Source organism: Salvelinus sp. IW2-2015, unplaced genomic scaffold, assembly GCF_002910315.2.
Source record: "Salvelinus sp. IW2-2015 unplaced genomic scaffold, ASM291031v2 Un_scaffold3097, whole genome shotgun sequence".
Classification (NCBI taxonomy): Eukaryota; Metazoa; Chordata; class Actinopteri; order Salmoniformes; family Salmonidae; genus Salvelinus; species Salvelinus sp. IW2-2015.
The window spans coordinates 66,993-90,911 of record NW_019944388.1 but is presented as its reverse complement, the minus strand read 5'-3'; the positions used below and the strand labels follow the sequence as shown (position 1 = coordinate 90,911).

At 45.9% G+C, this 23,919-nt stretch overlaps 3 protein-coding genes across 4 annotated transcripts; all 3 read left to right on the top strand.

The window, feature by feature from the left end:
* Window positions 1-145: 145 nt before the first annotated feature.
* On the top strand, window positions 146-4,328 carry LOC139025701 (trichohyalin-like). Its single transcript, XM_070440877.1, has 2 exons — window positions 146-566; window positions 2,129-4,328. Exon 2 carries the CDS (start codon window positions 2,151-2,153, stop codon window positions 4,326-4,328), a length of 2,178 nt encoding a protein of 725 aa, XP_070296978.1. The 5' UTR covers window positions 146-566; window positions 2,129-2,150.
* A 131-nt stretch (window positions 4,329-4,459) lies between these two features.
* On the top strand, window positions 4,460-19,775 carry LOC112075338 (rho guanine nucleotide exchange factor 19). Of its 2 annotated transcripts, none has more exons than XM_024142348.2 (14): window positions 4,460-6,503; window positions 8,726-8,765; window positions 11,428-11,477; window positions 15,584-15,984; window positions 16,155-16,315; window positions 16,460-16,612; window positions 16,743-16,872; window positions 17,022-17,096; window positions 17,215-17,304; window positions 17,452-17,594; window positions 17,755-17,898; window positions 18,025-18,095; window positions 18,209-18,313; window positions 18,520-19,775. In XM_024142348.2, the coding sequence occupies exons 1-14, from the start codon at window positions 4,460-4,462 to the stop codon at window positions 18,660-18,662; spliced, it is 3,750 nt and encodes a 1,249-aa protein (XP_023998116.2). In that variant the 3' UTR covers window positions 18,663-19,775. The 2 variants fall into 2 exon arrangements, with proteins under 2 accessions (XP_023998116.2, XP_070296977.1); XM_070440876.1 differs by having other exon boundaries at window positions 4,460-7,289.
* Window positions 19,776-20,199: 424 nt separating this feature from the next.
* On the top strand, window positions 20,200-23,771 carry LOC112075337 (gamma-aminobutyric acid receptor-associated protein-like 1). Its single transcript, XM_024142347.2, has 5 exons — window positions 20,200-20,415; window positions 22,147-22,236; window positions 22,576-22,654; window positions 22,878-22,996; window positions 23,262-23,771. The coding sequence occupies exons 2-5, from the start codon at window positions 22,147-22,149 to the stop codon at window positions 23,325-23,327; spliced, it is 354 nt and encodes a 117-aa protein (XP_023998115.1). The 5' UTR covers window positions 20,200-20,415; the 3' UTR covers window positions 23,328-23,771.
* Window positions 23,772-23,919: the final 148 nt, after the last annotated feature.

Genomic DNA, 23,919 nt, shown 5'->3' with positions numbered 1-23,919 from the left:
AGAGAGAGAGAGAGAGAGAGAGAGAGAGAGAGAGAGAGAGAGAGAGAGAGAGAGAGAGAGAGAGAGAGAGAATGAGTCAGCGAGCTTTATCTCGGGGTCAACAGTAACTGATCACGTCAGTGTTGGAGGAAGGAGAACAGATTGATTTGTGGGATACAGTCCACGGCCTTTCGTTTGCTTTGTCCAGATTCCTCTGTTCAATAACAGTGGCTGTGAAGACAAGACAGAGAGAAAAAGAGGAGGGGAAGATAAGTGTCAATCTGTTCAGACTTGTTTGGGAATTTGAGCAGGGAAGGAGGGAGGAGGAGTGAAACAGCAAAAGGGAGAAGAGCAGAGGGGAGAGGTTGACAGACAGATCGAGAAGAAAACAGATGCGGAGAGAGACAGAGGGTCAGGATTGGATTAATGTTGAAATAGAACTTTGTTCGCCTTTCTGACCCCCCCCCCAGCAGATCTGGAGAGGAAGGATTGCTTGTGTTGTGCAATCCTTGTTGGTTCACACTACTGAACTAACTGAGAGCTGCAGAGAGGAGGGAGACTAGACCTCCCTAGCGTACTAAACTCAGGTGAGTCCCTCAGATCTCTTTACTGTGTTTCTCTACTGATTTACCAGTCATTCTACAGTTCTAAAATTGATTCGTGGCTAATTTGTCTAGTGGTTTATGTGTTACATGTGTTTTCATTGTGTGTAAGTGAGTCCTGTTTTAGGGTTAGTTGGTGTGTTGAGCGATGTTATGTGGACTGTGCTATGCAGACGTGTGCTGTGCTGCGTTCAATAAATCAGTGTTCCCAGGTGTCACATAATCTGCGGGGCTGTTTCTGTCATTATCTTCAACACTTTGCTGTTGGCTCTGTTGTTGTATAGATACTTGGCGCTCCAAGCTTAAAGGGAAAAGATCGTTTTTGAGTGGATTTTCCCTTTAAATTAACTCAAGCAGTTAGCAGTAGAACCCATTGAGTTCAAGTGTATTGAATTACAGGGTTGGCTATTAAGTGTTGTCTGACTAAAGGTTGTGATGCTGTGGTCTCAAACTGATCGCATAAACACATTGTTGCCTGTGATTCTTATCATCATAACACCCACAGTTATAACACATTGGACTTGTGTTGTATTATAGTTACAGTATTTTCACCTTTTTGTAATGACATTTTTTTTTAAACTTCCAATTTGAATTAATGAATAGTGAAGCATTGGTCAGGGCTGGTAAAGACACTAGGCCACTATTCAGCTTCAGTGTTCAGGGGCCACAATAGGCCTAACACGGAACCCAAACCGGCAGCGCGCGTGCGCCATCGTGCATACATTTATTTTGTCCCCCTACACCAAACGCAATCACGACACGTAGGTAAAAATATCAAAACAAACTCTGAACCAATGACATTAATTTGGGGACAGGTCGAAAAGCATTAAACATGTATGGCAATTTAGCTAGTTAGCTTACACTTGCTAGATCATTTGTCCTATTTAGCTAGCTTGCGGTTGCTAGCTAATTTGTCCTGGGATATAAACATTGAGTTGTTATTTTACCTGAAATGCACAAGGTCCTCTAATCCGACAATTAATCCACACATAAAACGGCCAACCGAATCGTTTCTAGTCATCTCTCCTCCTTCCAGGCTTTTTTCATCTTTGAACTTATATGGTGATCCATCTACACTTTCATAGTATTACCACGACAACCGGCAAAACAGTTAGTCTTTCAATCACCCACGTGGGTATAACCAATGAGGAGATGGCACGTGGGTACCTGCTTCTATAAACCAATGAGGAGATGGGAGAGGCAGGACTTTCAGCCCGATCTGCATCAGAAATAGAAAGGAGTTGTATTTTAGCCCTTGGCATCGCAGACGCTCGTTTGCGAGCGCGAGCAGTGTGGGTGCAATAATTGAATAACATGGATTTCTAAATGTATTTTGTGCCGCTCGCGCACGCGACGTGTCCGGTCTGGTCAGCATGTAATGCTGTTGTTAACCTTCCATTTTCATTGATCTCAATATTATTTTATCTCCATTTCGTGATTGAAAGTGTTGCTACTTCAAGTGATTCTATTGGTTGTGGCAGTATCCTTGCAGAATGTCCAGATTGTGATGAATTATAAGTTAATGAGAGAATATTACCATCTTTCAGGTTCTGAAAAAAGTATGTTACCATGGGGACCAAACGCCCCAGTCTGACTCCCTTTGACACATTTGATCCATCCAATCAAAGCGCTTCCTACTTGAACCCTCAGCCAATCAGCCAGATCTGCCGTGAAACAAGTCCCAGACCTGGAACTATGGCCCGGACAAACAGAGAGAGGGAGAGGATCCGAGAGGAGGAATGGAGGAGAGAAAGAGAAATGGAGAGATTTAAGGAGAAGACAAGAAATAGAAGAAAAGAGATGGAACCCGGACCAAGAGAGAGGAACAGAGAGAAGGACTGTTCCCCCATATCCAGAAGGAGGGAGGAGGAAAGGGAATGGAGAGAGAGAGAAAGGGGGAGAGCGGGAGAGAAACATGCCAATGGAAGACCTACTTCAAATCTGGAGATCAGGAACGACAGAGACAGAGAAAATGAGAGAAAGAAAGGAGACACGTTTCCTACAATTATAAAACATAGCAAAGAGAGAGACAGAAGAATGAGTGCATTTGTGGAGGAAGATGTGGGGAAAGAAGGAACGAGACAATTGGAGAGACAGAAGGGAACAGAGATGGATGACTGGGAGAGAGAACGAGAGACAGCAGCAAAGATACAGCGGTATCGAGATGCAGAGAGGGACTTCCAAAGGTACAGAGAGAGGGAGAGGGAGAAGGAGAGAATCAGGGCACAGGAGGACGGGGAGAAAAATGGAGGGAGGCCCATGGAGGATAAGACATTGAGACGGAGGGAGAGAGCGAGGGAAGCGGAGCCAGATTTCAGAGAGAGGAGAAGAGARAGGGAYTCAAAGGGCAATGACCTATGGAGCAAAAGAGARAGGTATATGGATGGAGAGMGAGAGAGGYCAAAACTCYKGCAGGGAGAAAGGGARGTTAGARGAARAGARGGARATTCACAGAACTATTCGGATAGAGAGGGCRGGGATGGAAGGAGGGAAGGAAATACAGAGGGACAGAGGGACACCAGGAGTGAGGGAGACAGTGGTGGAGAGAAGTGGAAAGAGAGAGTGAGAGATGACAACAGAAGAGAACTGAAACATCYKCAYAGTAAAAGTGAGGGGGACAMTGAGGGGAACGCAKCATGGGATAGAGTGRGRGAGAAAGAGAARGAKAGACAGAAATGGAGAGGGGGGGAGATRTACAGAGAGAGGGATGGAAGGARAGATGCTTATAGACAGAGAGTGAGGGAAGGGGACAGGGATGGAAAGAGCGACATGGAGAGATACAGAGAGAGGGACAGGAGAAAAGTGAGGGAAGTGGAGAGAGAGAGGGATGAGGTGAGAGAAGGGGGCAGGCGAGAGGACGGACCAAGGGAAAGGAGGGATCCGGAGAAAGATGGGGAGAAAACACAGCCCAATGTAACAGGAGAGAGAGGGAAGAGGATGGATGGAGAGAGATTCAGAGAGAGGGAGAGATATTCCAAGGGGGAGGATGAGGAGAGGAGGCGCAGGGAGAAGAAGGACAGAGAGACAGATCCCAAAAGGGAGGGAGGAGCAGACGGAGCTAGTCGATTGCCGAGTGAGACAGCCCCAAGGGTGCCACCACGAGTGCAGAGCAGCGGAGAATGGAGAAGTGACATAGAGAGGGAAAGAAAATGGAGAAAAGGAAGAAAAAGTCATGAGGAGAAGGAGTCAGAGGGAGATGTGGACAGGGGGCAGAGAGAGTGTAGTGAAAGAGAGAGACCAGATAGAGTGAGGGGGAGAGAAGGAGAGGAGGAGACGATACCAAAGCGCCCTGAGCAGCGGAGGATGTGGTTATTACCACAGAAGGTCAGATATAACAAAGACTCCTCTTTAGAGGATGAGGTTAGAGAGCGAGAAAGAGATAGGCACACTAACAGATGGAGAGATAGAAGTGAAGAAGAGGACAGATCCATGGAACAAAGGACAGGCAGAGAAAAAGAGAGGAAGACAGAGGGAGAAGGACAAGAGGATAGGTCAGTGGAACAAAGGACAGGCAGAGAAAAAGAGAGGAAGACAGAGGGAGAAGGACAAGTGGATAGGTCAGTGGAACAAAGAAAGTCCATAGACGAAGAGAGAGAAACTGAGAGGGAGGGAGGGAGGGAGATGTATTTGGAGAGAGGGTTAAATGTAGATGAAGATGATGAGACAGAAGCCTGGAGGAGTTATAGCAGAGGAGAGGAACACCAGACTTACAGCGATGGAGAGAGAGAGGAACNAGGAGAAAAGTGAGGGAAGTGGAGAGAGAGAGGGATGGGGTGAGAGAAGGGGGCAGGCAAGAGAACGGACCAAGGGAAAGGAGGGATCCGGAGAAAGATGGGGAGAAAACACAGCCCAATGTAACAGGAGAGAGAGGGAAGCGGATGGACGGAGAGAGATTCAGAGAGAGGGAGAGATATTCCAAGGGGAAGGATGAAGATAGGAGGTGCAGGGAGAAGAGGGACAGAGAGACAGATCCCAAAAGGGAGGGAGGAGCAGACGGAGCTAGCCGATCGCCGAGTGAGACAGCCCCAAGGGTGCCACCACGAGCCCAGAGCAGCGGAGAATGGAGCAGTGACACAGAGAGGGAAAGAAAATGGAGAAGAGGAAGAGAAAGTAATGAAGAGAAGGAGTCAGAGGGAGAGAAGGATGTGGACAGGGGGCAGAGAGAGTGTGGTGAAAGAGAGAGACCAGATAGAGTGAGGGGGAGAGAAGAAGGAGAGGAGGAGACGATACCAAAGCGCCCTGAGCAGCGGAGGATGTGGTTAGAACCACAGAAGGTCAGATATAACAAAGAATCCTCTTTAGAGGATGAGGTTAGAGAGCGAGAAAGAGATAGGCACACTAACAGATGGAGAGATAGAAGTGAAGAAGAGGACAGACCCGTGGAACAAAGGACAGGCAGAGAAAAAGAGAGGAAGACAGAGGGAGAAGGACAAGAGGATAGGTCGGTGGAACAAAGAATGTCCATAGACGAAGAGAGAGAAACTGAGAGGGAGGGAGAGAGGGAGAGGTATTTGGAGAGAGGGTTAAATGTAGATGAAGATGATGAGACAGAAGCCTGGAGGAGTTATAGCAGAGGAGAGGAACACCAGACTTACAGCGATGGAGAGAGAGAGGAACTCTGGCAGAGGGACAGGGAGACGGAGATAGAGAATGTGACAGATAACACAGAGGTTGACAGAGAGGAGGAAGAAGAAAGTGATAGATATACAGAGTGGGAAGGACAGAGAGATATAATCCCTTCCTCTGAGGACGGCTTTATCACTGTGTGCAGTGGTGGAGAAGAGGAGTTTGAGGACTGCAAAGAATTCTTGGAGGTTGGGTTCACTAATCATGTTACCAGGCAACCTGTTAGCTTTCAGGGGAGCGAGGGAGAGATGGAGAGAGGTGGAAGGAGAAGACATGAAAGAGAGAGAGAAAGAACAGAAGAGCAGACAGAGCAAAAAGATGATGCATTGGAGGGAGAGGTGAATGACGGAAAGGGGAAGAAGCAACCCACCTATGTATTCTGTGTGATTGGACAAACACTGTCCAGGTCAAAACCCAATCAGACAGCAGTCCTGGGTGACATGGAATCAGAGCGGACCAATCAAAATCCTGGATATGGTCATAGGGACAGTGGTGACATCACACACCTCCCTCATGAGAACCCTTCCAGAGATGGAGACCAAGGGGCAGAGGATGAGAGAAAAATAGTGAGGGATGAGATCCATGTGCCAAAGGGGGAGAGAACAGACACAGAAGAGAGCTCCATAGTGGACGTAAGTCACACCACCCTAGAACGAGAGAGCGGAGAACGACTGAAGGTCATGGAGGAGAACCCATACGCTGAGATAGAGCGGAGAAACTCTGAGACCGAAAATCTCCTCAAAGAGTGGAGAGAAAGACATAAAGAGTACACAGAAACAAGAGAGAGGGACCCAACAGACAGTAGGAGGACAGAACCAGAGATAGGTCCATCTTCACATACCAGTGGAGATTACCACCACCATGGGATCCCTGTAGTTGACCAAGCCACCTCTGACCAGAATAACCCTGGAGTGATGAGCCCAGAGGAAGCTGTGGCCATCCAAATCTGTATAAGGGGAGCCTGGAGCACAGAAGAGGAGGCCAAGCGCCACTCCCAGGCCTCACACATGAAGTGGGCCAAGAACGTATTGAGCGAGATCCTTGGCAGTTCGGAGGAACACGCCCTCGGCAACCCCCAGCCAGAGTCACAGGGAGGTCAAGAGGTCAGCCAGACTGCGAGAGGGACCGAGAGGGTAGAAGAGGAGCTAGAGGAAGAAAAGGATGAGACGCTAGAGGGGGGAGGAGCCTCAACCGTCTACGCCACGGTTCAGAAGAGGACGAAGCGTGGGAGGAAGTCGGTGGAGGCGAGGCTGGCTGAACGGGAGGCAGAGCCAGGGAAAGTGGAGGATGAGAGAGGTACAGGGGAGAAACTAACAGACATGCATGCTGAGGCTTTCACAGCTATGCTTGGTGATGGCAAACCCATAGACATGCATKCTGCCCTGACCCTATACAATACTCATGGTGACACACCTACAGACAGACAGGGAGAGGAGGTGGAGGGTAACAATGTGTGTGCGGACAGACAAACAGACAGTCATATACATATCCAGGTAGAGATGGTGACAGAGGTTGAGGGTGAGATAGAGAAAGGGGTTGAAGTTGGGGACGAGGTTCATATACTGGATGCAGAGAAAGAAGTGAATGCCCAGAAAGAGGAAGATCTGTTTCTCTCTGTGAGCAACACCCTGTACAAACCAACCAGCTGCCCCAGCCTTATATACAACCCTGATTCAGAACAACCTATCACCCCCATAGAGGAAAAGACGGAGGAAGAAGGGGAGAAAGAGAGGACTGTGGGAGAGGGGGAAGAGAATAGTGTGGTAGAGGGGAAGCAGGAAAGGAGGATAGAMGATGGGACCGAGGACAGGGGGAAAGTGGGAGRGGCGACTGAGGAGAGGAAAGTGGAAAGGGAGGAGGAGAAGAGGGTAGGAGGGGAAGARGAGAGGATGAGGGAGGGCAAGGAAGAGAGTAAAAAAACGGGAGGAGGGGGGGTGAAGAGCACTTGTAGTTTCCAAGATTTGGGCACCGATGTTCGGTTTTGGAGGCGAGGGTTCCACAAGACAACAGAAAGAAGAAACGAGGAAGAAGAAGGAAGAGAAGATGCGAGGGATCGCAGAACAAGAATATTCCAGGCGTCAGGTGAGACAGACAGAAAGAGAAGGAGGAATACATCAAGAGAAAAGCAGCTCAACACCTAACACAGATTAACATTAGAATATCCTAATTATGATCTTAATACTCAACTCCTAACACAGATTAACATTAGAATATCCTAATTATGATCTTAATACTCAACTCATTTCATGATCATCTCAATCATGTCAACCTAACCAAACCTTTTAGAACGCCAGACAGAAGAGTTCAACCTTTTTAATTTGAAGACAGTTATACAAATGTTCATTCTTAGTTATTGATACTCACATGAAAAAATACTGTAGTATACTATGGTATAAATACTATATTATAAACCAGGTAGTTCGAGCTCTGAAGGCGGATTGTCTGAAAGACGTGGTATACCAGACTATCTAACACTGGTATGACAAAAAATTACTTTTTACTGTTCTATTTACGTTGGTAACCAGTTTATAATAGCAATAAGGTACCTCAGGGGTTTGTGGTATATGGCCAATATACCACGGCTAAGGGCTGTATCCAGGCACTCCTCGATGTGTCCTGCATAAGAACAGCCCTTAGCTATGGTATATTAGCCATATACCACACCCCATTGGGCCTTTTTGCTTAAGTATTCACTGTAGGGTTTTTGCAGACTTTACTGTAGTGTTTTTGCAGAATACTGGAATATTTACTGTAGTATACTGTAGTATTTACAATTAACTATAGTATAAATACTGTAGTAAAATAACTGTAGTATATACAAAAGTAATTAATGTAGGGTTTTTGCGAATTGTAATATGCTGTAGTATTTACTGGAGTGTTTTTGCTGACTAGTGTTTTTGTGGACATTACTGTAGTATTTACCATAGTATTCTACAGTATACTACAACATTCTATAGTAAGTATTGTAATATTCTATAGTAAACTAGTATTTTTTCATGTGGGATCTCACAAAAATCTTAATGAGATCCAACCTCTGATGCTAACTAACCCAACCTTACAACTGTGGACTTTTGTTCTGCTGTTTAAATTTCCTTATAATCTTGGTGTGAATTTCATCATCAGTTCATTGAAGTGATTTTATGCGGAGACTTACAAGAAACTGCCATCAGCTGAGTCACTGAAATGGGGGAAGGGGGCGGGGGAAAGGGAGGAGGACAGTGTAGGTGGGGACAGTGTGGCAATCCCAGAATCTCGCAATAAATAGGCAGGGTTAGACTGTCTGGAACCAGAACTCATTCCTCCTCCATGACTCTTCTATCCATTCTATCCCAGCTCTGTCTTCAGTTCAGTTTAGAGCACAGCCAGGGGAGTTTTGCAAACAACCCAACCCAAAAAAGTTCTGCCTGTTCTGTAGGCCATATTGGGCTGAGCTGTTCTCAGCCACAGCATATTACATTATTGGGTTATGTTGCTCTATCTCTCTGGACTACACTGGAACCAATATGTTCTGCTTCCAGATGAGGAGGTGAGCGTCAACTGGGGAGACGTGGACCTGAGGTGAGTAGAAGATAGCAGGGGGAGGGAGGGGGCATATGTCATGTTAGTGCACTGGGCTACCACAGTGACAGTTTCATTACATGGTCATATTTTATTTTATGTATAGAGTACAGTTAGATTTGTTGCCTGCCATTTAACCCTAACACTAGGCTGTGTTAGGTAGTGCCCGAGTTAAAATTGTCACGAACTGGCTCAAAGTCTGTAACAAAAAGGGAGACAACGTGAAGATTAGAGATAACAAAAATATATTTATTAACTGAGGTAACGTAAATACAATTAACAATGGTATGTGTAATCAGTAGTGTAAGTGAGTGGTTGCGTGCATAAATGTGATAATGAGTGGTGTTGAAAGGTGCCAAAGCAAACAAACAAAACGGCCACAAAAATGCCACAACCAAAATCTCAAAATCCTCAATGAACGGGGAAGAGGTGTATTTATCCCGGGACCACTCCCGGGCCCAGGTGTGTCGCTGACAACCCTCCCAGCTCCGCCCGCCGACATCCTAATAAGGAAAACAAGAGCAAAGAGAAAGAATACGTCAGAGTGGGAGGGTCGTCACCCCCCCGGGGACCAACAAGGACCCCGGAACACCATACCAGTCACACATACAAATTGACCCAGCCTGCATCCCAAATTGACCCAGGCTGCGTCCCAAATACATGGGGGTACTTGTTCACACTTCCATCTGCCCCAGCCAACCTCATCCTCCCCAGACCTCAACAACCTTTGTGCACAGGAAGCAACCTTTAAGAGGTAAGAAGAAAACGAGACCAGAAGAGAACAGACAGGAGCGACAGAACAGGACAATACCAAACAAAATAAACAATGGTCGGTCACGCAGACATTCAGGAACAAGGAGCACGAGAGAGCGCGTCAGCAACAAGCTCCAAGGAAAAGACCGTCTCAGGCTCCTTCTCATTCAATTTTGGCTACAACCGTAAGTTTCTAACAAGACCAAATGTGTCCGGGGCACAACCGAAAGAGGAGCGACCCCTGGGTAAATATGGGTCACCTTCCCAGAGCAAACTCCCCTGAGAGCTTTCCTTCCCTAACCAACTCTAGCCGCTCTTGTTGCAGCTTGATTTTAGCACTCTCCAAATCCTTTTTAAATTCCAATTCCTTTTCATACTTTACCCGATCATACTAGCTGTACAGAAGCAATTCTTTCTGCTGTTCAAAAAGAAGACTACTAGGGCTAGCAGATGGAGCGGCCATTGAAACGAACCGGGGAGACGGTGAGTCCTCAGCAGAGGAGCCTCAGTGTTAACTTCAAGAATACCACTCTCCATCAGATTGGCCTTCAATATCAACCTAACAGATTTTTAGACGTTTATCACTAATTTCAACCTTGTAGTGTTCACCAATCTTCAATAGCTGTTCTTTAGTACATAATTATAACAGTTCCTCTGATGGAAAGCGAATGAACTCGTCTACATTAGACGCCATAGTCACAAGTAAATAAAAAATCTCGCTYTTCCCCTCTGCTGAGCACACCAGACCGGACCACAAGAAGAGAAATGACAATCACACTGGGCACCACAGAAGAGAGATGAGATATATATGGTGCTTCCCCAAAACCTACAATAACTCAACCCTAGTATTCATGCGGGTAACTATGCACTGTAGCCCGCTGGCAAGGACAAAATAACAATAACATTTATTTTTATAATTAAACACCCAGCACACTGGCAGATTCCCCCAAGCCACGAGTGTGCCCCCGAGACAAGTGCTCAGTCCACAGACTGACACAAATAACAAACAAAATAACCATGCCCAACGTATTCCAAAGTGAAACACGTCACTAAGCCTAACAGGTGGAGAAAAAAGGCTATAGCTCCGGGTAGCAAGTGTCACTACCCTACCCAAATCTCCCACTGAGGTACACAGCCGACTGTACTCACCTCCTCAGACCGATGTCCCAACAGCAAGTAGAGCAAGAGTCTCCAGCCTGGGCAGGGGCCTGGAAACTAACCAAAGTACTCTCTCCAATGCAGCACACAACCAACTATCCACCGCAGTGGCAAGTTTACCAAACAAACAAAGGCAACCAATACTGGGCACCAAACATTACAACTCAAAAGCTGTAATCAAAAGATGCAAACAAAGCCCCTACAGAGTTTTCAAACATGAACTCCACGTTTTCTCCCAAACACAATACCTTCCAGATCCCGGACGAGCACCCACTTGTCACAAACCAGCTCAAAGTCCGTAACAAAAAGGAGACAACGTGGAAATTAGGAATAACAAAAATATATTTATTAACTGAGGTAACATAATTACAATTAACAATGGTGTGTGTAGTCAGTAATCAGTAGTGTAAGTGAGTGGTTGCGTGCATAAATGTGATAATGAGGGGTGTTGAAAGGTGCCAAAACAAACCGTCCACAACCAAAATCTAACCGTGTGTCTGCATGGAGAGAGTCTCCTCAATGAATGGGGAAGAGGTGTATTTATCCCGGGACACACCCGGGCCCAGTTCTGTCCCATGTCGCTGACGACCCTCTCAGCTCCGCCCGCCGACATCCTAATAAGGAAAACAAGAGCAAAGAGAAAGAATACGGCAGACAGAGTGGGAGGGTCGTCACAAAATATACCACACTACTTCTGTAGATGAAGTGTGAACGATTCCCTCTCCTGACTCCTGTCTCTCCCTCTGTCCAGGAATGTCACGGATACCATCAGAATGGATAGGAGGAACTCCAAATTTTACAGTGAGTATCTCTGTTCTACCTCTACTGCTCTACCTCTACCTCTACTGCTCTACCTCTACTGCTCTGCCTCTACCTCTACTGCGCTACGTCTACTGCTCTACCTCTACTGCTCTGCCTCTACCTCTACTGCGCTACGTCTACTGCTCTACCTCTACTGCTCTACCTCTACGGCTCTCCTCTACGCTCTACCTTCCATGCTTTATCCTCTATTGCCACTCTACCTCTACTGCTCTACCTCTATTTGCTCTACCTCTATTCTCGCGCTATCTGCTCCTAACTCTAGCTGCTCTACCTCTACTGCTCTACCTCTCTCTCTACTGCTTCTACCTCTATTGCTCTACCTCTATCTGCTCTAGCCTCTCTACTGCTCTACCTCTATGCTCTACCTCTACTGCTCTACTTTACTCTGCTCTACCTCTACTTGCTCTCTACTACTGCTTATTGCTCTAACTCTACTGCTCTACTCTACTGCTCTACTCTACTGCTCTACCTCTACTGATCTACTCTAACTGCTCTACCTCCTACTGCTCTACCTCTACCTCTACTGCGCTACGTCTCTACTGCTCTACCTCTACTCGCTCCTCTATTGCTCTACCTCTACTGCTCTACCTCTACTGCTCTACCTCTTACTGCTCTTCTACCTCTATGCTCTACCTCTACTGCTCTACCTATACTGCTCTACGCTATTGCTCTACCTCTATTGCTCTACCTCTATTCTCTACCTCTATTGCTCTACCTCTACTGATCTACCTCTACTGCTCTACCTCTACTGCTCTACCTCTACTGCTCTACCTCTATTGCTCTACCTCTACTGCTCTACCTCTACTCTCTGCCTCTCACCTCTACTGCGCTACGCTTACTGCTCTACCTCTACTGCTCTGCCTCTACCTCTACTGCGCTACGTCTACTGCTCTACCTCTACTGCTCTACCTCTACGCTCTTGCCTATTCTCCCTACTCTCGCTACTCTACTGTCTACCTCTACTGTCTCCTCCTCTACGCGCTACTCTACTGCTCTACCTCTACTGCTCTACCTCTACTGCTCCTACCTCTACTGCTCTACCTCTATGCTCTACCTCTATTGCCTCTACTGCTCTACCTCTACTGCGTCTACCTCTACTGCTCTACCTGCTTATTGCTCTACTCTCTGACTGCTCTACCTCTATTGCTCATTCTTACCTCTACGCTCTACCTCTACGCTCTACCCTATGTCTCTACTCACTGCTCTACCTCATTGCTCTACCTCTACTGCTCTACCTCTATTGCTCTACCTCTACTGCTCTACCCTCTACTGATCCTACCTCTACTGCGTCTACCTCTACCTCTACTGCTCTACCTCTAACTGCTCTACCTCTACCTCTACTGCTCTACCTCTATTGCTCTGACCTCTACTCCTCTGCCTCTACCTCTACTGCGCTACGTCTACTGCTCTACCTCTACTGCTCCTGCTCTACCTCTACTCTACGCTACGTCTACTGCCTACCTCTACTGCTTTACCTCTTACTGCTCTACCTCCACTGCCTCTGCCTCTACCTCTTACGCGCTATCGTCTAGCTCTACCTCTACTGCTCTCCTGTACCTCTACTCGCTACGTCTATCTCTCTCTACTGCTCTACTCTACTGCTCTACCTACTGCTCTACCTCCTCCTTACCTCTACTGCTCTAACTCTACTGCTCTACCTCTACTGCTCTACCTCTACTGCTCTACCTCTATGGTTTCTACCTCTATTGCTCTACCTCTACTGCTCTACCGCTACTGCTACCTCTACTGCTCTACCTCCTATGCTCTACCTCTGACTGCCTACTTATCTCTACCTCTATCGCTCTACCTCTATTGCTCTACCTCTACTGCTTCTACCTCTATGCTCTACCTCTACTGCTCTACCATTATTGTCTAACCCTACTGCTCGACCTCTACCTTACTGATCTACATCTTACCTCTACTCTCTACCTCTACTGCTCTACCTCTACTTCTACTGCTTCCTCTACTGCTCTACTCTATTTCTACCTCTACTGCTCTGCCTCTACTGCTCTACTCTACTGCTCTACCTCTACTGCTCTGCCTCTACTGCTCCTCTACTGCTCTACTGCTCTACCTCTAACTGCTCTACAACTCTCCCTACTGCTCTGCTTCTACTGCTCTACTCTACTGTTACTCTACTGCCTCTACTGCTCTCTCTACTGTCTACTCTACTGCTCTCTCTACTGCTCTACCTCTACTGCTCTGTCTAGCTGCTCTGTCTCTGCTGCTATACCTACTCTGCACTACTCTCTGCTGCCTCTCTTTTCTCTCCTTCACCCTGAGGCACTACATCCACTTCACACATCCACTTCTCTGAAATATTTATATGAATAAATATGATAATAATGTTAGTTCAATAGCACCTTTATTCTACAATGACAGAGAGAGCTAGTCTTGTGTTATGGCTATGTAGGTATGGAATCTGTGAAGGTATTCTAGTGACTACGCTCCTTGTATTTGAAATGAAAAAGTCAGTAAATCAACAAATACTTCCACAGACAGATATATCTTCCAGTAAGGTCTGTTAACAAGATACTTCCACAGACAGATATCATCTCCAGTAAGGGTTCTGTCAAACAAGATACTTCCACAACAGATATCATCTGCCAGTAAGGTGTGCTTAAACAAGATACTTCCACAGACAGATATCATCTGCCAGTAAGGTGCTGTTAAACAAGATACTTCCACAGACAGATATCATCTGCCAGTGAGGGTGCTGTTAAACAAGGTACTTCCAAAGACAGATATCATCTGCCAGTAAGGGTACTGTTAAACAAGATACTTCCACAGACAGATTCATCTGCCAGTAAGGGTGCTGTTAAACAAGATACTTCCACAGACAGATATCATCTGCCAGTAAGGGTGCTGTTAAAAGATACTTCCACAGACAGATATCATCTGCCAGTAAGGGTACTGTTAAACAAGATCTTCCACAGACCGATATCATCTGCCAGTAAGGGTGCTGTTAAACAAGATACTTCCACAGACAGATATCATCTGCCAGTAAGGGTCTGTAAACAAATACTTCCACGACAGATATTATCTGCCAGTAAGGGTGCTGTTAAACAAGATACTTCCACAGACAGATATCATCTGCCAGTAAGGGTTCTGTCAAACAAGATACTTCCACAGACAGATATCATCTGCCAGTAAGGTGCGTTAAAAAATACTTCCACAGACAGATATCATCTGCACAGTAAGGGTGCTGTTAACAAGATACTTCCACAGCAGATATCATCTGCCAGTAAAGGTGCTGTTAAACAAACATGTCCACAGACAGATTGAATCTGAGACTAGATATGACTGTATAGCAGTGTACTGTGAGTCCCAAGCAGACTTCTTCCTGTGAATGCGTTACTCATGTATACAGTGTGTGCTTGATCCCTTTCTGTATTTTCCCAATTGTTTTCCAGCTCAAACATGTTGTAGGTTTATTCCATGGAACCTATAAACTGTAGGATTTCATTTTCAGTTCTGCTTTCCGACCCAATCATTAAACATACCAAAATGGCAGCAGGTTGCAGATCTATGAGTCATGGTGAAATTTATGAAATGGGTGTGTGTGTTGGTTGTGTGGTTTGTGTGTTGTGTGTGTGTGTGTTGTGTGTTTGTGTGTGTGTTGTTGTGTGTGTGGTTGTTGTGTTGTGTGTGTGTTTTGTGGTGTGTGTTGTGTGGTGTTGTGTGGTGTGTGCTTGCGCTCAAGGGCCACAGGCAGTTTGTGGCAGTATTCATATCTCTTAACGCCAATTAAAACCAACTGTTGCTGCTACAGCATAGCATTCCAAGAAGTGTAAAATGCAAACCATATACTCTGGCTAACCCACTTCTCTGTCTCTCTCTACCGTTCCCTCTCTTGTTATTTCTCCCCCTAACTGTTTTTCTTCTCACTGTCCTCTTACTGTCTTCCACTTTCTCCTTTGCTTTCTTTCTCTGCCTCTCTCTCACTTGTCCTCTTCATCTATACCCATTCTGTCCCTGTCTAACTTTTCTCTCTCTCTTACTCTACTCATCTCTCTCGTCACCTCTCTTTGCCTCCCCTCCACCTCTCCTCCTTTCTCTCCCTCCTCTCCCTCACCCCCTCTCAGATTCCCAGCTCTACCAGGAGTACAGTGAGACAGCTCAGAACAGGGAGATCCTCAGTCAGTCTTGCTCTGACGCCCTCTCCATCTACGAGGAGCTCCCTGTCCACCTGTCCCCCGTACCCTCCTCCCTGGCCCCCTCGCTCCCTCCGGCCCGCAGGCCCTTACCCCGTCTCCCCCCAGTCATCCACCCCCACTCTCTGTCCCACTCTGGCTCTACCTCCAGTGGCACCAGTGCCAAGTTCCTGCCCGTACCACAGCCGCCCCAGGCACCCCCAGCCAGGCCTCCCTCTCCCCGCCTCTCCATCTCCCTCACCCAGTCCCCCAGCCTGTGGCAGGAGATCCCTGAGGTCAGGACCAGTGCTGAGTTTGGGGAGCTGACTGACGACCAGAGACGCCTGCAGGAGGTAAACAAAAACAAACAGTTGACCCTTCAACCAGCGATGTCGATGATGACATTTGCCAGGGGCCTAGTAGCTAATGTTGACTTTCTGGAGCCTGGATCTATGGGTCCTTGGGGTAGTTGGAACAGTGCCTGTAATCTCCCCCTCTCCTCTTCCTTTCTTCTTCCTGTCAGGTGCAGTTTGAGGTTGTAACATCGGAAGCGTCGTACTGTCGTAGCCTGGACATTGTGGTGGATCACTTTGTCAAGTCTAAGCAGCTCGGGGAGCTGTTGACTACTCAGGACAGGAGCTGGCTGTTCTCCAGGCTGGCTGATGTACGAGCCATCAGCCACAGGTGAGAGGACTGGGAYTTATTTGTTTGCTCCTCAAACTAGCAAACCCACAGGCTGAATGTCACAGGGCCTCTCTATGCCCCTCTTTATCTTTTTTCTGTCAACGTTTACCTCATAGTCCTTCTCTGTATTTGTTGTTCTCGTAGTTTTCTGTCGAAGCTGGAAGAGAGGGTRGAATCTGATATGATGCACTTCACCGTGTGTGACATCATCGCTCGCCACTGTCAACGCTTCAAGAAGGTCTACGTGCCCTACCTCACCAACCAATCATATCAGGATGCCACTTACCAGAGACTCATGTGAGTCCTCCCCCAGGGTTCACTGACTGGCCAGACTCTTTCTGACACKCTTTGTATTACTGCACGTTTATACGTGTTTACGTTGACTTACAAACAGCACCTTCTTTCTCTCTCTCTGTCTGCCCTGCAGGGATGAGAACCATGGGTTCAGGCGGGTAGTGGAGAAGTTGGAACGCGGTCCAGTGTGTCAGCGTCTTCCTCTTCGCTCCTTCCTCATCCTCCCCTTCCAGAGGATCACACGAATCAAACTCCTTGTGCAGGTGTGTTTGTGTGTTTGTGTGACTGTGTGTATGTTTTAAGTGCACAATCTAAGTATGTGACTCCTTATAATCCTCTCTTCGACTCGGTCTCACTCTCCCCTTCTCAATCTCGCTCATCCTCCCCATTTTTCTCTGTATTTTTGCCTCAGAACATTGTGAAGAGAACAGCCCAAGGCACAGAGGAGGAGGTCCAGGCCATCAAAGCTATGAAGCTACTGGAGAGGGTATATTACACCCCCCCTCCTCCTTCTGGTTGTGCACTGTTACATGATGTAGCCAAGAGATAACTGTTAACCATTGTTAACCATCTCTCTTCTCTCCCTCTCTCCCTCGGTCCTTCAGTTGATCCAGGAGAGCAATGACAGTATTACTCAAATGAAGAGCATTGAGTCGCTGGTCTCTCTCAGTGCCAGAGTGGACTTTGAATGCAGGGTGTGTAATAAACTACATCTCCCATGATCCCCTGCTTTACATGCTGTCCCTTGAACATATCAGTGTTGAACTGATCACAATAACAAGTCACAATACAAGTACAGCAGCAAGCTTTAACCGAGTTGAACCTATGTGTGTGTGTTGTAGACTCTCCCCCTGGTCAGTCAGTCTCGTAGGCTGGTGAGAGAGGGACCGGTGACTGAGATGATGGATTTCTCTCTGAAGGAGACAGAGAGGAGTGTCTACCTTCACCTTTTCAATGACTACCTGCTGCTGTCGCTGAACAAAGAGTGAGTCCCTTCAGACAAACACACTCACACAACAACCAAAGCAAACCAAGCATTAGGAAATCTAGACCAATATGACTTTTTATTGACAAGTTTTTCAATGTTCTCATCATTGGGCATTATTAACTCTCCACTCCTCTCCTCTCCTTCTCCCTCGTTCTAGAGGGGGCAGGTTCACGGTGATAGACCATGCTCCAGTGTCAGAACTGAGAGCTGAGAACTGTCGGGTCAAACTGCACTCTCTAGAGAAGAACCTTTTCCGCCTCCACCTTAACAAGAAAGCTCTGCTACTTAGCACCGACACACAGTAAGACAGAGAGGGTTGTGTGTGTGTGGGTGTGTGCCTGTGTGTGTGTTACAAAGAATGAGAGTAGTTTAATCCACAGGTGTATGTGATTGTGTGTAAAAAGTGTGTTTTCTTGTGATCTTTCAGAGGTGATAAACTGCGTTGGATCTCAGCTGTCTCTAGGCCCCATCCTGTTATTGACTACTCTACAGCACAAGGTGGGTTGAAAGTTGCTATATTGCCATCCAGCCTAGGATGGCCAGACAATGGGGACATCTTGAACCTCATGACCCTGCTGTATTTGTCCTCTGACCCGCTCTCCCACTCACAGACTTCACACAGATGCAGTGCGTCCGAGCCTTCGTTGCCCACCAACCAGACGAGCTGTCCCTGGAGAAGGCAGAGGTAATTCTCGTCCACCAGCAGAGCAGCGACGGTAAGGAGGACAGTACCACCCACTTCCTGATTGGTTGTGGGAATACACAACATCTCCATACCTCAGTGTTATTGAGTGCTAAAAATGTGTTGCTTTTTTAGTTGCTTTTTGTTAAAACTCTTTCCCTTCTCTCCCTCCTCTTTCCTCTCCCCCTCCCTGTTTCCCTCTCTCGCTCTCTCCCTCTCCCTCTATCTATCATTCCTCAGGTTGGGTGGAGGGGACCAGGCTGTCAGACAGACACAGAGGATGGACTCCTGAGTCCCACTTGGAAACCATAGCCAGCCTCAGGGTCCGACAGCGCAACCTGTTGGACGCTCTAAAAATTACCACAGCCACGGCTGCAGTTTGACAAACCATCCACTGCCTGACTACGCTGGGGGAATCCTAGTCACTGTGTTACTGGGGACATATGGATTTGGACAGTGGATGAAACATAGTGTTTCAGACTGGAGTTGTCCCTCCCGGCCTCACCCTGCTTATTGGGGATGAATGGCAAGGGGATGAATGGCGTTAGAGGGGGTGCCTTAGAGATAGGCACTGGACTGACATGAATACCTTTAACACTTACAGGAGTGTCTATGTAAATGATTGGAGGGGTTTGGAGGTGCCTGGGAGTGTCTAGGGTAGCCTTGTAAATCAAACCCTGGCAATGAATGTCGATGGACTGTTACAGGATCATTTGGAAATCAGCCATCTAAGAACATCAGTGGATTGAGGACCTGTAGCCCCGGAGAAGTACAGAAGTTTCTCCATAACTACTTTACTTGGGGACTTTAAAAAGACATGGTATGGGGCCTCCCGAGTGGCGCAGTGGTCTAAGACACTGCATCGCAGTGCTAGAGGCTTCACGACAGACCTGGGTTCGATCCCAGGCTGTGTTGCAGCCGGCCGCGACCGGGAGACCCATGAGGCGGCACACAATTGGCCCAGTGTCCTCCGGGTTAGGGGAGGGTTTTAGCTGGCCGGGATGTCCTTGTCCCATCGCGCTCTAGTGCCTCCTTGTGGCAGGTCGGGCGCATGCACGCTGACTTTGGTCGCCAATTGTGCGGTGTTTCCTCCGACACATTGGTGTGGCTGGCTTCTGGGTTAAGCCAGCAGTGTGTCAAGAAGCAGTTTCGGAAGACACATGGCTCTCGACCTTCGCCTCTCCCGAGTTCGTACAGGAGTTGCAGCGATGGGACAAGACTGTAACTACCAATGGGATATCATGAAAAAGGGGTAAAAAATACAACAACAAAAATAAGACATGGTATGATACACCATGGCAGTGTTTTGCAATAGAGGTTTTTGTCTTTGAACAAAATGTTTCTATATATTCAGGGCAATGTATTATTTGTGTATATTACAAAGATTTTATAAATGACTTTTAAAAATAGGTGCAATTATCAAAATAAGCTGTTCTGTCTGTGTTGAGGAAACTGAGAAGTATGCTTTGGAAATAAATGGCCTATGTGAAATACTTTTTCATTTTCTGACTTTTGTTTTTGATAACAAATAGTGAACAGCAGGAGAACTTGGCTACGCCATAGACTTTAGGCCTAAAATCAATAGCAGACCCTGGTCAAAGTACTTAGATAGACTGAACACAACTACGTTTACAGCCCTGACTTAAAGCGTACTTTTTACAGGACAAATGGTATGCAACGTCTGGCACGTATGCAACGTCTGGCACGTAGAGGAAACAGCTCCTGGCCCAGTTTTCCAACAATTTAATTGGTTGACTACAACGTAATTCAAGCAAAAACCGAGTCGGGGGGCGGGACCATTACTCCAATGAGGGCATTGTAAACAAACATAAACGCCGCCCCCTAACTCTGCCCGAGTGGTTAAAAACTTTGTCCGTCAGCGCAAAGGACGTTCATTGGTCTAAATAACTCAAATTGGGCGTTACTGTATTTGTTGTTGTTTCTGGTGCAAGAAGAAGTAGCTAGCTTGTTAGAACAGTCAGCTATTTAAGAATATATTTCGTTTAAATAATTTCATCCAAAATAACTGTTCGTCGTGCTCATTATATGATAGCGTTGGTTACGTGAAGAGTCGGTGGGAAAGATCGGTGTGGAATTTTCACTTGTATTTGTTTTTATTACGTGTTTCCAAAGAAGGTGAGTGTCTGACTGTTTAATATTCATTGTCTTCGCTTCGAGATCGTGCAGCATATTTCTCAATCTCGCACAATATCAGAAATAGCTAATTTGCTTTGATCGATTTGTTGGCTGGTATTGGCTCTCTTTTGGATGTCATGTGAATACGTTTTTCATTCAGCTATAAGGATTAGCCATAACATCCGCTTGCAACGTAAACTAGCTACTGGAGGCAGCTGACGTTAATAACCTTCGCCTGCTCAGCTGACCAAGCCCAAAACTGTAAATAATGACGTGGCCACCTTGCCATTGTCTGAAAAACCACAACAGTAGGATACAGTAGTTGGCTGTGATATAAACAGGGCTGTGCAGAATTCAACCTGTAGCTATTATGATCATACATTTTAGCTAACGTTACCTTGGCTATAACACGATGTTTGTAAATAAGCTGTATAGTTAATTAATGTATCCACTAGAAAGCAAGCCAGTGTGTTCACGCAATGTAGGCTATGTTGTACATTTTCATATCTAATCTCAATATTTAGTTTACCAACAAGTGCAAATATAAGACTATATATGCATATCACATTTATAAAGTTTAAATTAAAAATTAAAAAACTTTAAACATTGTAGTTCCCTCTACATACAATACATGATTTCAAATGATTGAGTTGTCAAGACAGCATACAATAGCCTATCTGACTCTCCTTGACAAGTTTGCTTTTGTGTACCTGATCCATTATGTCATCACGGTCTTGGTACCTTGATATCAAGGTACAGCTGATAACTGGTCACCATAGCAGCACCCACTCGTAGCACACGCTCCAGCAGGTATATCTCACTGGTCACCCCCAAAGCCAATTCCTCCTTTGGTCGTCTTTCCTTCCAGTTCTCTGCTGCCAACGACTGGAACGAACTGCAAAAATCTGCAAAAATCTCTGAAGACACTTATCTCCCTCACTAGCTTTAAACACCAGCTGTCAGAGCAGCTCACAGATTACTGCACATGTACATAGCCCATCTATAATTTAGCCGAAACAACTACCCCTTCCCCTACTGTATTTATTTATTTATTTTGCTCCTTTGCACCCCGTTATTTCTATTTCTACTTTGCACGTTCTTCCACTGCAAATCTACCATTCCAGTGTTTTACTTGCTATGTTGTATTTACTTCGCCACCATGGCGTTTTTTGCCTTTACCTCCCTTATCTCACCTCATTTGCTCACATTGTATATAGACTTATTTTTCTACTGTATTATTGACTATGTTTTGTTTATTCCATGTGTAACTCTGTGTTGTTGTATGTGTCGAATTGCTATGCTTTATCTTGGCCAGGTCGCAGTTGCAAATGAGAACTTGTTCTCAACTAGCCTACCTGGTTAAATAAAGGTGAAATAAAAAAAATATTGAAAAAAGTGGCTCTACACATAGTCAGCTGGTTAGGCTATATTTGACTTTTAAATTAACTATACACGTAAGAATAGATGTTGTTTGAAGAGTATCACTTAACATATTTTATCCTGCATTATTATTTGCACAACTGCGAGTAACAGCAATATACAGATACAGTGGTGTTGCAATGATAACGGTGCATCCATATATGATGTATTATCAAATGTTAACCACTGTTGACCCGTCCCTGTGTGTCTCTGTAGATGGACNCAGTGGTGTTGCAATGATAACGGTGCATCCATATATGATGTATTATCAAATGTTAACCACTGTTGACCCGTCCCTGTGTGTCTCTGTAGATGGACAGTCAGTACCAGCGCTCTGTACCACTGGAGGTGAGGAGGGCAGAGGGTGAGAGGGTGCGAGCCAAGCATCCCGACAAGATACCGGTGAGTGTGAACAGAATAAATGSCAGTAGTSTTGGATAGCKTCCTCTCCTTAACTCCTTTCTCTTATGACCATTGGCCACTGATCTGAAAGGACATCACACTCATATGATTGTGAATGAATTTTCAGGGCCTAAAACCCTATCCATCCCTTTTATCAGCTGATAAGTGATCCTGGCATAGGATGAAGGGAAAGGAAGCTAGTAAGGTGTTATTAAGGTCAGATAGGGTTCAATACATGGATGTTAGCCTTGCATGCCAAGTTTCTTGGTTCCAGTTGAATGGGACATGATGGTGCAGTGTGTAATTACTGACCAAGTACTGTGTTCCCTCCTAAACCAGATCATTGTGGAGAGGGCTGCCAGGTCAAGAGCTCCTGACCTGGACAAGAAGAAGTACCTCGTGCCCTCTGACCTCACAGGTGAAACTGACGGGATGTCTGTCTTTCTCACAATTATTAACTCTCTCCCAACTCATGACCTTGTTCTCACCCTCTTCCCTTCCCTCTCCTCCTTCTCTCCACCTTCCCTATTTTCTCCACTATTGTGCCACTCTTCCTCTTCTTTTGAAATTAAAGTTTAGGTAATGTGTTAGTTTTGTTCTGTAAGTCTCTGTCTGACCATCTCTCTATTTTTCTCTCTCAGTGGGTCAACTGTGCTTCCTGATCCGACAGCGTGTGTCTATGAGACCTGAGGAGGCTCTCTTCTTTTTCGTCAACAACTCCCTTCCCCCATCCAGTTCTCCTCTCTCTGCTGTCTATGAGGTAAGCACACATGCACACTGACACAACCTTGTATCCAACCTCCATGACCCCTAACACCAGATCCAGATGCCAGGCATTCCCTCACTATCAGTGACACAACTCCATTACATTGAGATTGTGTTGCGTGGGTTTTGCCTATGTTATAAACAATTACAATATCATGTTTTATTCAGTGTACATACTTCAGTTATTATCAACAGTTCTGCTTTTGACATTTTAAATCCTTATTTCCCTCCCTGTCCCTGTCCTCCCCGGTCCCTCACAGGAGCACCATGAAGAGGACCTGTTCCTATACATGACCTATAGTAACGAGAGTGTCTACGGTGCCTGAGACGGGACAAAAAGGAGGAAAGAGAGAGAAAGACAGGAGATGAAGAGAGGAGATGGGAGAGAGCTCTTTGTAATATTTCACCACTATTATTCTTAAGTATTTAGGAGATGGCTGTGGGGAGGAGAGAGGGTGGGGAGGAGAGTTAGTGGGTAAGGTTTGTATACATTTTGTCAGTATTTTTGGGGTGATCATATTCTGTGTCAGTATACTCAGTATACTCTCAACCATTCAGAATTTCTGAATTCTGAATTTGAAAAGTAACGGGGTAGTTGGAAATGGGGGGAGTGAAAAAGAGATTTCAGTAAAAGAAGAGTGTTAAGGGGAAAGCTCTTTTATTTCTATCTTTCTTTCTCAGCCAGCCATCTGTATTTAATGCAAATTGTATTTTGTTTGTAAATTAATATCATGAATTTTTGTGGAAAATAAAATTCAAAATGCATGGTTTGCTAGTTCTGCGTTTTGTCATTTAAAAAAAACAACGTTTTATTCAAGCAAGTTTGTGTGCGCATGTGTGTTGTCACATCACAATATTGTCACCTCACAAACTGTCCCCATCTCATCCCATCTCAAGTTGTGAATGTAAGACATGTAT